This window comes from Poecilia mexicana, unplaced genomic scaffold (genome assembly GCF_051168715.1).
Source record: "Poecilia mexicana isolate PSO_F unplaced genomic scaffold, ASM5116871v1 scaffold_23, whole genome shotgun sequence".
NCBI classification, from domain to species: domain Eukaryota; kingdom Metazoa; phylum Chordata; class Actinopteri; order Cyprinodontiformes; family Poeciliidae; genus Poecilia; species Poecilia mexicana.
Window position 1 is genome coordinate 19,574,393 of NW_028263392.1, and position 14,403 is coordinate 19,588,795.

General features: G+C 39.9%; 1 protein-coding gene and 1 pseudogene across 4 annotated transcripts in view; one reads left to right on the forward strand and one right to left on the reverse strand.

The window, feature by feature from the left end:
- ppp6r2a (protein phosphatase 6, regulatory subunit 2a) overlaps positions 1-6,787 on the forward strand; it is a 49,382-nt gene extending 42,595 nt beyond the window's left edge. For 3 of the 4 annotated variants that reach the window (XM_088003521.1, XM_088003520.1, XM_088003522.1), the window contains 3 exons: positions 2,851-3,028; positions 5,278-5,382; positions 5,457-6,787. In XM_088003521.1, the coding sequence (XP_087859647.1) occupies positions 2,851-3,028; positions 5,278-5,382; positions 5,457-5,505 (332 nt within the window). In that variant the 3' untranslated portion in view covers positions 5,506-6,787. The remainder of the gene's footprint in view (positions 1-2,850; positions 3,029-5,277; positions 5,383-5,456) is intronic. The other variant, XR_015762230.1, reaches the window with a different exon arrangement.
- Positions 6,788-8,871: 2,084 nt separating this feature from the next.
- On the reverse strand, positions 8,872-12,016 carry LOC106911240 (uncharacterized; annotated as a pseudogene).
- Between the last annotated feature and the right edge of the window lie 2,387 nt (positions 12,017-14,403).

Here is a 14,403-nt window from a genome sequence, read left to right on the forward strand (position 1 = left end):
ACAAAGTTGGCACTTTTAATGGACTTTTAATGCAACTAATTCTAATTCTGATTCCATTTCTGGGCTGTATAATATTGATCTAAATAGTGTGTACTCCACAATTTCTGATATTACTAATAAACTTAAATAATCCTTTTTCTGGGTGAAATAGGGAGTACTCCACCATTTCTAAAACAAAAAAGAGGAATGGACACAGTAGGGCAGGTGGCAACATTCAGACAAACCAAAGGGGCAAAACAAAGACATGAGTGAAGGCAGTGACGTCAAAGGGCCACAAAGGAGCATTACTGAGCGTCCTGGCAGAGTCCGATAAAGGTGTTGTTTATCTAGGAATGTCCTTAACAGCGTTCAGCTTCGCAACTCCATGGATACAGGAGGGGGTGAGGAAGGAAGAGCGTTGTGTTTACATATCTTCTAGGAGATTAGAGATATGCAGCCCTTCCAAGGCCACACGGGGAAAGCCAATTCATAAACAGAATCTCTTTGGTCGGGAAGATTATAAATTTCAAACTTCCCTAAAGTCTCTCCGATACATCACAGTTCCCAATCATCCAAATTAGTTTGGTCGTTCCACTGAGCCAAAACAAGCAACTTCTCCAAGATCAAATCTATCCAGTTAGTGAGTTTTAGAGTCCTCGTCTCTGTCCACACCAACAGTCTGGGTGTCCGCTAGTTCGGCCAAGTCCGTCACAAATTTATCGATAAGCCAGGAATCCACGAGCTCCAAATGGCAGAAATCCTGTTATCATGAATAAATCCAGGGTGAATCCCGCTGGGTGTGTCCCCGCAGGACAAGAGAGCTCTCCTGTGCCCAGACTTCTCGTCGAAAATTTGATCAATTGCATTGAGAGATCGGTTGACCAGATCCATAATTTGTAGATTTGGATGATGTGCAAAGAAAGGCTCCAAAAATATAGAAAAAGACAGGACAAAAACAGAGCACGCAGGGCAGACAAGGGCAGTGATAACTTTTTGATAACTGATCAATAACTAATTGATACCCTCTGGCCTTAGGTTTATAGCCAGCTTCTGACTATGAAAAACCACTGACATCTTCCCAGTGTCAGAATCTCACTGAGGAAGAAACTGGATTAGGTTTTCTATCACTTTAATATTTCTGCTATAACTGATGTGTGTTCGCATGAGTTCCAAGTGCAATTTTTATATCTTTTTGTCGTGGTAGATCTCAGCCAGCTGGTGAGAGAAAAAGTGGATCTTGATCTCAAAAAGTTTGGGCACCCCTGTGCTAGCGTTTCTGCTGCACTGAGCATGTCACTGGCAGGGCAGAACATGGGTTTATATAACGAATGTCTTTTATGGGCTCCTGAAGGCCTGAGGGGCCCTTAAGGAGCTGCTTAGTTAATTTACTTAGTTAATTTTAAAGGCTTGCAACTGCCTTGCTTTCTTTGGTCCAATACTGATAATTAGTACAAAATGTACTGCTCATAAATTTTACATGCAACAGTCCGCATACAGTATGCAAGTAGGTTACTTAAATTTTTTCTTAGTTTCAGATTACTGAAATATCTCTCCCCACGAGCAAGTCAAAAGCAACATGCAAAGTTGTCTTTTGTCCAGACTTCTCAAAAAATGCTATGTAGTTGCATTTTATTCAAGCTGCAGTATATAACTTTAATAAAAAATATGTTTTCTCCATATTTGTTAAAGCTGTTACCATGTTGTGACAGTTTGCTATGAGACAGATAATCCATAAAAACAATTAATATCCACCTCCTCCCTGAACTACTATTGCTAGCTAAAGTAATGCAACGTTCTGACCAAATCAACCTATCAGAACCAGGAGGAGGGTCTTAGCGCTGTCAATCAACCTCGTTCACTCACTGCTAAATGTGCTAATAGTGGAGAAACTATAACATTACAGGAAGCCATTTATCTGCCATCATAGCTATGCTAACTAGACTGAGCACTCATAACAGGCTATACTAGTTGCAGCATAGCACAGAGCAAGGTGGAGAGAGGATGAACAGCAACATGAGATCGTGATTGACAGCACTAAAACTCCTAGAGCGCACTGGGAGAAGGCAGAGGAAATTTTTAACAGATTATCGCTCATACCATACTGTCACAACATAATGACAGTTTTAACAAATTTGTGAAAAAAATATTTGTAATAAAAGTTACATACTGCAGCTTTAAATTCACTTACGAGAGGACAGATCAGGAGGGACATGGGCTAGAGCTGCTGCTGACTGACTCATCTGATAAGTGTGCTAAAAAGTACAGGGACAAGTTAAATATATGAATATCTTGGTAATTTCTTTATTCATTAAATGCTAGTGAAAAGGAGGCAAACAGTAGTCTGTAGCTAACTATTTATAATCTCACAGTCTACACACCTCTCGGAGAAAAACTGGCACTCTCACCTTTTTCTCTCTTTCTTTCCCTCTCTCTATTTATTTAGTTTTTGAAAACCTGATTTTATCATTTTTCTTAGCAGCATAGTAGCTGCCATGGTCGTTCTTGCCTTCTACTGACTGCTGTTGAACACCGTCACTGTCAAGCGCTCCAAGCAGGAGCGAATCATTTAATGCGGGTTCAGTACAAATATAGATGTGTGTGTTTTGGTCTTGGAATGGAAACATATTTTCACTGCTAAAAAAAATCTTTGCAAAAAACAATATGATTAATTTTGTAATTGACAGGGCCCCAATTTTTTTCAATTTCTATGAACAAAAAATAAATATATAAATTGTGGAGGGCCCCCTGTCGGTCAGGAGCCCTTAGAATTGTCATAACTTTTCCCCTCTTTATCCCCCTGTATGAGTTAGAAAATGTCCAGGTTCTTTTGTTTTTGTAATGAATTACTCCTGTTATTGTGTCTGTCTGCAGATTTTGGTGCCTCAGGTCCTTCTACACCAGGAGACACACAAACCACTCCAGTTGTGGCATCAGACAGCTGTTCCCTCGGGGTATTCGAAAGTGAAAGTGCGGACAAAAACGCTAATGTTCCTCCTGAAGCAATCTCCTCAGAAATGGCCCCTACCAACCAGACAGCCGACCTCAAAAGGTTTTCCCCTTTCACCTGAAACTCTTCACACCTAGCTCTAAGGTGTAATTGTGGATTAATTGTGGATTAAGAAGAATCCATAATTGGATTCTTCTTAATCCAATTATGTCAGACAGTGTCCTAAGCAAATCCCCCAATTGTCAAGCCATCCTACCTTGTGGCACACTTTTAAGACTCAAGTTACTTTTCTTTAACTTGCTGTTCATCAAATTATCTTCTGTGTTGAAATATGGTTATTTCAATGTTTGATGAAAGCATTGCCCAGCTGACTATTCATTTTGGTCTGTTTTTATAATCTTTCATGACTGTCGGGAATGACTGACGGGCAGCCTACATTTATAAACAACCTTAATTCAAAGTTTTTCTTTGCATTTACTCTGTAAACAACAACAACAATGCTGTTTAGCTTTTAACAAGAACCCATACAACGTTTAATTTCCCTTTGGCAGGGTTTCCCTCCAAAAAACTTGCTAAGCACCATGGTCGGGGCACCGAAGCGGTTCACGGTGCTTTTTTTATTAAAAGATGTTAACCTTCCTGTTATGTTGCGGGTCAAATTGACCCGTTTTAAAGTTTAACATTTTTTCTAAAATAGTTGGAAGCATTTTTTCTGCATGAAACTTTTTCTATTTGTCTTAATAGGTGCAATCTACATATAAATTGAAAATGATTCATTTTATACATTTGCATCCCCCCCTATATAGATACTGTTTGAGTCATTTTGACCCGGCAGTCAAGTTGAAGGGTGAAAAGGGTCAGAAAATGTCCAGTTCTATTTGTTTCCTTGCACCTATTTCACTACACACACAAACACACGTTTGTGCGGCTATCTTTGTGGGGACTTTCCATTGACTTCCATTCATTTCTACAGCCTAAACCTTACCTTTACCCTTTTCCTAACCCTATCCATCACATACTTAATCCTAACCCTAACCAAAACTCAATTCACACCTTAATCCTAAATGTAAATCACATTTTTTGGTAACACTTTATTTGAAGGGGGGTGAATAAGACTGACATGACACCGTCATAAACACCTGTCGTGAAAATGAATAAGCTTTCATGAATATTTATGACTGTTGTCATAAAGCGTCATTCGGTAAAATATGACACTTTTAATACAAAGTTGACATTATTCAAAATGTCTTTGTTATGACAATTTGACATTAACCAAGAAATCATTACTGATATAAATTTGTTATAAAAATATTACTGATTGCACTTTAAAAATTAGGTAACTTTATGTTATTAAAGGTAAAGTTTAAATAGTAACGATTTCCTGGTTAATGTCAAGTTGTCATAACAAAGACATTTTGAATAATGTCAACTTTGTATTGAAAGTGTCATAATTTACCGAATGACGCTTTATGACAACAGTCATAAATATTCATGAAGGCTTATTCATGTTCATGACGTGTTATATCATGTTTATGAAAGTGTCATGTCAGTCTTATTCACCCCCCTTCAAATAAAGTGTTACCCATTTTTTTATGTCCAAATTGTCGTCTTTAACTGGAAGACATTATTGACAATTTCTAAACCCACAGCACTAAAATCTTAAAAACAATCAAAAATAATACTAAGATAAATATCAATTTGCAGTGCTTTTAAATCCAAATTAATTCATCAGTTAGTGGATCTAAAAATACAATGTAATGCTGATCACATTTAGAACTAGCCCATGCTATAAATGAACTATATATTTTTTTTGTTGTTGATTTTTTTTATTATTATTTTTAATAAAACAAACAAACAAAAAAAAAAGCAATGCTTATCCTGGCTGGACGGCAAAGTAAAGCCTGGTGGCCTACCAGGCTTGTATATGCTGCCTGCTTTGGAGTCAGTAAAGCATTTTTGAATATTTGAATTTGAGTGTAAATGTCATGTGACGACAGACCTATTGTTTGGCAGGTGACCTGTTTTGTGTGGCTAAGTGAGGTTTTATAACATCAATGGATTTTGATTGTAATAACTCAAGCTATCTACATTCCTTAAAAGAATAATCATTAATGGGGATGCAAGGATTTCCTCTAGTGATCATATTCACAGTTGTGCTAACCTCAGCTCAACAGTTTTCAACACTAAAAAGAAAAACAATATTAGGATTAGATTTAACAAGAGCAGGTCTTGCAAAAGATGTGTATGCATCTTTGACATTTCTATATAACTAATAACTTTTTTGTATTTCTAACACAGTTGACTTATAAATAGCAGTAAATCCAACCACCACAATGATTTTCTTTCTGCAGTGAGGAGTGTACAGTGTCCCTGGAGAAGCTCTCTCTGACAGATCCTCTTCCCCCTTCACAGCAGCCTGGTGCGGACTCATCTGTAAACACACAGACTAATGAGAAGTAAGTGTTCATGCAGTCAAATGAAGTTGGATCATTTGAGTGCTTTAACTGACTGTGACATCTTGTGTTACCAGAGAGGACTCGCCACAGACCCAGGAAGTGTCTGTCAATGGACCGATGTGAGGAAGTGCTCATCCAGAACCTTATCAGTGACCATGCTGCAGGCTGTCAGCCTCCTCCAGAGTGACTCTCCCAAACAGCCTCGCTGAAGCTCCAGTGTTTTTACTGAATCACATTGCCACGTTATTGGATCTGGACACTGCCACTCAACACCAATAATGAGGGTCTTTAAAACAAAGAAGAAAACTAGAAAAAGCCAACAGACAGAGCGAAGTTCAGAGAAATCGTATTTTCTCCCCCAGACGTTGCACATCACTCAGTGCAGCAAACTTTGAAACTACATGATCTGCAGGGTAACATCTTAATTTTTTTAAACTCTGAAGGTTTTCTCCTTTTTTCCACTGATTTAGATTTTATAAGGTCACGCCTGAATGGATAGCACAAGCTAACTTTTAACAATGCCTCAACCAGAATTACCTGCTTTTATTTTTAATACAATTTTTCTTCAAGCTTAAAGAAAAGCACTTATGTCAGCATTTGCTGTATGTAATAGCACAATGTTCATTTCTGCTGGCTGTCTCATCTGTCCTCTGATCCACATCAGTGTTTCTACTCATTGTTTAGTTTGTTTTTCCCAATTTATGGTTTCTGGTAATGAAACGTGTCATCCATCACCAGAATGTTTTGGGGGGGGGCAAGGGAGGGAGTGATTTGAACAGTGCTGTAATAGTATTACTGTTTTTGCTCATGTGCAATAATGTTGGTTTGCCTTTTCTTTTTTAAGAGAGAAATTGAAAAAAAAATTTCAGTCCAACCTTGTGGACATTTGGTGTGGCTTTGGGCAAACAAATTTGGATCTAATCTCAAACTTATTTTTCAGATTTTTACTTGTTTTCTCTTTGTCTACTTTTAGTGCATGTATATCAGGTTCTCTGTTGACCTTGCTAGTGAGCTAAGACCTTCTGATTGTAATGAACTTAAAGATCCGATTGCTATCCTCCACAAATCAGCCAAACATTATCTACAAATATTATCTACATTTAAAAGTAACTTTACAAGCATTTTTGAGATTTTTATTGTCTGATCCTTTTCTCGTGCTGTCTTCACCAAGCACTTATTCACACGGCAATAGGGGCATCTGACTCTGTTTTTTTGGTTATGTTTGTTTTTTTCTGTTGAAACAGCAGGATTGGAAGAGTGCAGGTCTGCAGGCCTCCAGGTCTCTTTGATGTTCTCATTGAAATTCTTTAGTAGTGATGAGCTTCTATGATTGCTGTTTAAAAAAAAAAAAAAAAAAAACTAAAACATTTAAATTAAAACATCTGGTTTACCACATTCTTACCAACAGATGTCCTTTGCTAGTTTGATTCTTGTCTTTCCACCAGACTCATTGAGGTGCAAGGAGACATGAAAAGTTGCGCAGCTCTAGTGAGAGATCAGATACAGTTTTAGATCTCTGGAAGTTACTGGTTAATATCATAAATAACATTATGATCAAATTAGATGTATTTTACTAATTCAATTCAAAATGTTGAACCACATATAGTTGTGCTCATAAGTTTAAACATCAGAGAATATGAATGAATACACAGAAATGTTTCACTACTGGCTTGTACTTGGGTGAAACCATTTGTTGTCAAACAACTGTTTTCACTCATTTTAAATCATGAGCTTGATCAAAGGTTTCCACACCCTGATGATTTTGACCTAATGCACACAAGTTGACACAAATTGAAGGTAACCATACTCACTTGATTTGTTTACATGTTATACATACATAGTTGATGATAAAGTTTCATCCAACCACTACCAATGAGTGAAATGCTTTTGTGGTTTTATTCATATTCTTTAAAAAATGGCCAAAAACTTAAAAAAAATTCCATGAGGGTATATCAACATAGCACAACTGTAGATTTATTTTACATTTATTTCTAATTTATTTCTTACTTAAACCCCAAATTATTATATTTTTGTATTTTTTATGCAGCCTACTGAAAAGTACATCTATTTACTATACATTACGCGTACTCAATACACAATTTATGGTCAATTGAGTCCATCAAAGGGGTTTGACATGGAGGAACTCAGCCTGTGGTTCTGTTGAAAGCTCATGTTCCCTTTAATTTGTCTTTATTTTTTTCCTTATGGTGACTCCACTCATTTTCCTCTGAACAACACTCCGTAGATTCTCTATAAGATCAAGGTCAGTCTTCTAGTTTACTTTCCAACCAAGCAGAATGATGCCGTGGTCATCAAACCAGGTACTGAAACTTTTTGCAGAGTGGGCAAAAAGTCCAATACCTTTCCCCAAATCCTGTGGGAAAAGTCCAATATTTTCCCCAAAACAGGATTTTTTTTGGAGTCCTTCGAGGGGGTACTGGAGAGTGCCCCTCCTGACTCCCTTGTTCTGCTTGGGTACTTCAATGCTCACGTGGGCAATGGCATTGGAGGGTGGTTGGGTAGAATGGTCCCCCTGATCTGAACTCAAGTGGTGTTCTGTTGCTGGACTAATGTGTTCATCATGGAATATCCATAACAAACACCATGTTCAAGCATAAGGGTGTCTATATGTCCACTTGGCACCAGGACATCTTAGGCCACAGTTTGATGATCAACTTTGTCGTTGTTTCATCGGGTCTGTGGCCACGTGCCTTGGACACTCGGATGAAGAGAGATGCGGAGCTGTCCACTAACCACCTGGTGGTGAATTGGGTCTGGTGGTGGGGAGGGTGCTGGTCAGACCTGGCAGACCCAAATGTGTTGTAAGGCTCTGCTGGGAACATCTGGATCCTTTGAGAAAGAGCTTTAACTCCCAGTTCGGAGAGGCCATGGAGAAAGACTTCTGCATGGCTTCAAAGCAATTCTGGTCCATTATCCGGCGTCTCAGGAGGTGAAGCACTGTTTATAGTGGAGGTGGTGTGCTGCTGACCTCAACTCGGGACGTTGTGGGTCGGTGGGCAGAATACTTCAAAGACCTCCTCAATCCCAACAACATTGAAGAAGTGGAGACTGGGGACTCTTTGTCAGGCTCTCCAATTTCTGGAGAGGAGGTTGCCAAGGTGGTTAAAGAGCTCCTCGGTGGCAAGGCCCCAGGGGTGGACAAGATCCACCCAGAGTTCTTTAAGGCTCTGGATATTGTAGGGTTGTGTTGATTGATCCGACTCTACAATATTACATGGTCATTGGGAGAAGTTCCCCTGGATTGGCCGACATTTAATAATACAGGGGTGCTGTGGTGGTGCAGGAGTTAAGCACATCCTACATATGGAGGCCTTAGTCCTCGATGCGGCTGTCACCTCAACAGGCCAGGAATCGAACCTGCGACGGCCGTCTTCCCACTGACGGCCATGTCAGTGGGAAGACCTGGGAAAGATCACCATCACCAGGGGGGACCAGAGGATGTGCTTCAATTACAGAGGGGTAACACTCTTAAGCCTCTCTGACCAGGTCTATGCAGGGGTCCTGGAGAGGAGGGTCCATCGGATAGTCGAACTGCGGATTCAGGAAGAGCGGTGTGGTTTTTGTCCTGGTCATGAAACGCTGGACCAGCTCTGCACCCTCAGCAGCATGGGAGTGCTGTATCAGTCTATATGTGTTTTGCGGACTTGGAGAAGGCGTTCAACCGTGTCCCCTGGGGAACCCTGTGGGGGGTTCTCTGGGCCCTCTGATATGGGCTGTTAGGTTCCTGTATGGTCCACATTTCACCGTGAACTCGTTCCGGTGAAAGTTGGACTCTGCTCAGGCTGCACTTTGTCACCGGTTCTGTTCATTACTTTCATGGACAGAATTTCTAGGTGCAGCCAAGGTGTTAAGGGGATCTGTTTTGGTGGCCTTAGGATTGCCTCTGGTTTTTGTTGGTGATATGGCCCAATTGGGTTCATCAAGTCGAGATGTACAGCTTTAATGTAGCAATTCGCAGCTGAGTGTGAAGCGGCCGAAAGGGGGATCAGTACCTCCAAATCATAGGCCATGATCTTTATCCAGAAAAGGTTGCCTTCTCCAGGTCAGGGGGGATGTCCTGCCCCAAGTGGAGGAGTTTAGGTCTGGGGATCTTGTTCACGAATGAGAGAAAAATGGAGTTGCTGAGGTGTTCCGGGCTCATCCCACTGGAGGGAGGCCCCGGGGAAGACCCAGGACACGCTGGAGGGACTATGTTTCTCGGCTGGCCTGGGGACGCCTTAGGATCCCCCCGGATCTCATTATTTGAGTCTGAACAGAATGTCCTGTCTAGTGTGAAACGGACACATTACACTCTAAGAAATAATCCTGTAAATTTACAGTAACATACTGGCAGCTATAGACGCCAGAAGTTTACTGTAAATACATAGTAGCTGTACCATAATTAATCCCGACAATAGGTTACCCGTCAATGCAAGTACGGTATAGATACTGTGAAATAACGGTAAACTTCTGGCGTCTGTAGCTGCCAGTAGTTTACCGTTCTTTCAAAAGAACGGTAATCTACCGTTTTTCTGAAAGAACGATATAAAAAAAATACTGGTAGCTACAGACGCCAGTATTTTTTTTTTTACCGTTCTTTCCAAAAAAAAACGGTGAAAAAAAAAAAAAAAAAAGCTGGCGTCTGTAGATACATTTACCTTTTCAACCCTGTACCTTTTAAGGTGTTGTAGAACTGTAAGTAAATACTGTAATGCCGCCAACACACCGCAGACGTAGTACCGTCAACAGGGTTTATAAGAAATAAGAGCGAACTGCTATTCCTTAGGCTGCAGCTCGCCCCTCTAACAAACCGTTACACTCATAGACATAATATAAGGATAGACGCCTCATGGACCGCTCTCGCCTATTGTCGCTGACGAGATTTAGGGCGGCCATCTTGGAGCGGTACACCACTCCACTCAGTGTTATGTGTTTAGCAGGCACAATGACGTATCAGCGCATTTAATCAATCATAACACACTTTTTTGTTACTGGAAACCATATTCAAACATCTATCAAAGCAACATTTATAAACAATTGTATTTTTTAAGTATGTTTTTAATACATAGTTCATCATATTTAAATATGCTTAGTGGCTATAACAATAGAATAAAGAAAAAATATATGTAGATTCCTTATGTATTTAGATATACAAACCTGATGAGCTTATGATTTGTATCAATGTGGACAAGAGATAATGGAGCCGGAACACAGTATTGTCGTCTGGAATTGCAAGACAGCTGGACCATTCTGGAAATAATTCCTGCTCCGTCCACACGCTGCAAAGACATTTGCACTCTCTTCCAGGGAATCCGGACACCCATTGCTTGAAGAGACCCTTTCACCAATCTGCAGCATTTGGCATATTGACTTTGAAATGTCAGTAAGCCTACACAAGGAAGTCAATGGCAAACCACTACTAAGTAGATGAGTGAGAGTTTCAGTTTCTATATTAACTTTGGGTTTCCCTGCATTCCCATTGTATTCAACCTGTGTTACATTCAATAGTCTTGGGGATGAAGCATTAGCTGAGGCATAAGAACTTACAACTGCACTCAGATTCTGAAAATTCTCTAACACTGTCTCCTCCAGATCAATATAAGCTGCTCCGGCTCTAAGAAACTGCAACTCCTGGGAACAAACTAAGTCCAAGTACTCAAAGTCAATGGGCTGCCTGCTGAGAATAGAAACGACCCTATTCCTAACTCTTTGTAAAAGCTGATGACGCCTGGATTCCTAAAAAAAAAAAAAAGAAAAAAAAAGAGAATACAACATTGTCATAACCATTGGACATCCAACAGTGTTACTGTTGTACATGCAAGTAATAAAGCATTAATACAGTAGGTATTAACCACAGTAAATGCGTACAAATTCAATTAGGCAGCAGCAAAAAAAAAAGTGTTGGAAATGACAACTTTGTTTTCCATTATGTGTAAAATAGAAGGTAAAGTCATTCAGTAGCATTTAGTTTGGTGTCACTTCTGAATAACAAAACATTCAACAGAATTACTATAAAACAAGGGAGAATGACAAAGCGTCCTTCTGTCCCAACCCGAAAATGAATCCAGCAACACTTTAACTAAAATTTAACTACGGTCGTTATAAGAGAAACAGGGGTTACTTTAAACATTATTGTGACAACATACAATTAGGATATAAGACCCTTTAACTCTAATGCCATACTAAAGGAAGACAGATTATGTGAACACCCTATCTCGGCTCCCGATCTGTCCATGTAATTGTCTATGTTGATCTGGAAGACAAACTATGAGTTACATTATCTCCCTACACCTGCAGCATTGGTAAATAATCACTGTACAGCTACTTGACGTGTGTGATATAGGTTACTGTGGACCCAATGACACACTATGGTGCAGCTGACAGGTGTATTTTCACACTTTAGCTTCACAGCCACTTTACACGTTCATATATGCACGCATATTGACACGGAGAGATTATATAACATTTATTTAGCACAAACTTAGTCCAGAAAAAATTGGTATTTTTAAATTTGTTTTTTTTTTTGGTATTTTATTTCTACACGGCTGCGTTATGTCGGTCTCTAGGCAACCGTGACGGCTGCGTACTGGGGGTCCTTTAGCTCCCGCCACAGCAACTTAGCTGACCGTAACATTTCCTGTGTTTCTTTCTTTTTTTTTTTTGTCAATATTGTTATAATTAGTTTAGATCTGTTTGTGATAGTCATGATATGGGATTTATAGAAATATGGAACAAATCGCGTACCGGTTGGGTGGCAACCCTATAGCGCCTCAGCTGATGCTAACATTAGCTAGCCTGATATACTAAACCGGGAGCGCGGCACACAAGATATAGCAACTGTCCTCATAAGCTGCATAAAGACGTTATTCTCTGAATAAAACATGGACACTTAGTAGCTATTATTCAATGTAATATTGTGAAGATTACTTACAATTTGCTTTCTGCTACAGCGGCAAGCAAATGGCGGAGAAGTTATGAGAAGGAAAAGCTCAGAGTCTGTCACTTCAGTTAGCGTTAACCAATAGGGAGACGTCTTACATCGCTCGTCCTTAAGCCCCGCCCAGAATGTTCATGTAAGCTTCCCCAAAGCAAATAAAGTTGTATAAGCAATAAAACGAATGGGGTATATCATAGACATAATAAGGATAATAATAATAATAATATATACATAATATATATACATACATACTTATACATAATATAAGCTTATATTATGTCTATGGGGTATATGCCACGAGAGGTGGTGACGTATTTCCGTTTGAATTTATTCCACATAGGTTGGTTCCGGGTCCTGCTTGCGCCTATTGTTTTTGGCCAAAGCTGCAAGATCTGTACCATGAAAAAGATCTGCAAGCTACTGGTACAACAATCGAGTTTTGTTGTGTGCCGTTGTGTCCAGTAATTAGCCAGTACCATCTGGTGCTTAGTTTTTTAATTTTCCTGCTGATATCAAGGCGACAGCGGACTGTAGCCAAAACTTAGCCACTACAGCTAACACACGGTTTGTAGCTGCCTGCTATTTCAAAGCTTGAGGATATTGAAGATCCAGCGTCAGAAATGGGAAGATGGGGGATATAAAGGGAGTTGTACTTGTTTCGTTTAGTGGAATAATTTGTTGGAGGAAAATAATGCCGGAGGAAATCTACTGCTACGGGAACAGGCTGAGAACAGAGACAGCGATTCGGCACACGGTAAGTCAATATGTGTGTTGATGCGTTTGTGTTATATGGAGTATGAAATTATTTTTAGGCAGCTCCTTAGCTTTTGTTTCTATGACGTATATAAAATACATTTAACATGCAGTCGGAGCGACGAGCCCCTCCGATACTGAGCAGGTAATTTAAGAACAGCCGAGAGCAGCAACGCTTCAGCCCGATCCAAACCACACAGGTAGTCGGTCAGATTAAGGTCCAAAACCTTCGCTTTACAGCCGTTTAACTTTCACCGATCCACATGAAAAACCCACAGAACAAATGGTACAAATCACGTATTTCCCGAATACCGAAAATATGACATCTACCTTTGCTGTTTCATAATTATAATCCACGTTAGAGTGAATTTTTCCCTTGGCTGCTATAATTTGTTCTTGCTTTACCCAACGTAATTTCTCTTTTTTTTTCTCTGAGATTCTGCTTAGAAAATGAAGTTATGAAGTTACATCCTCCCGCTGCTTTTTGTTTTTAAAATGGTAAATTTAGGTTTGCCTCGACTTTTATAAACTGCCTCTATGCATCATTTTTTGTATTACTGTTGATACAGATATCAGGTGAACACTGTGCTTTGCCTGTGTGGCATTCAGGGGTTTGGACTATACAATTTTGAGTGTTGCCAACAACGCCACCTGGGGTTTTCACCCAGGAATTAATAAAGGGACGCAGGTCCGGTTTTGCAATGAGCGAGAGACAAGTTTCAAGACAATAATAATTTATTACAAAGAATAAAAATACCTGTATCTGAACAAAAGAAAATTCACAAAATAAATCCAACTAGGCTTACCGGTGGGTACGGTCAGGTCCTGGATGGTAGGCTCCAAAACAAAGAAATCAAAGCAAACACCCGTGAAGTCACTCACTCTCTGTTATTCCCTCCACCTATTGATGCTAATCACTTCAGTCACACCAAAAAGGGACGCCGCATCCAGACCCGAGCGCACCACCGGCGGTCTAAAGAAAATAAAAAGGAAAAAATCAATCATTAAAATACAGGCAATAAAAGATAAAAATATGTAGATAAAACCATAAAAAGTCCTTGTGCTTGACAAGCACAACAAAATGAGCAATCTGGTCCAATTCAATCCGAAATCAGTGCGATCAGCCTCTCCTTGTCCTGATTTCGGAAGAGGGGTGGGGGGCGTGTCCCACACGCCGATCTTGACCGCTAAATAAGCGGTAATTCAGTCCAAACAAAGCAGCAGCATTAAGTGTGATGATCCGTGGAGATTCCGATCAGGCCAAGCTCTCCTCACTTGTACCCAAATGGGAACGCTCAAATGTCGGCTCTTATTGTAGGAACCACCTCACC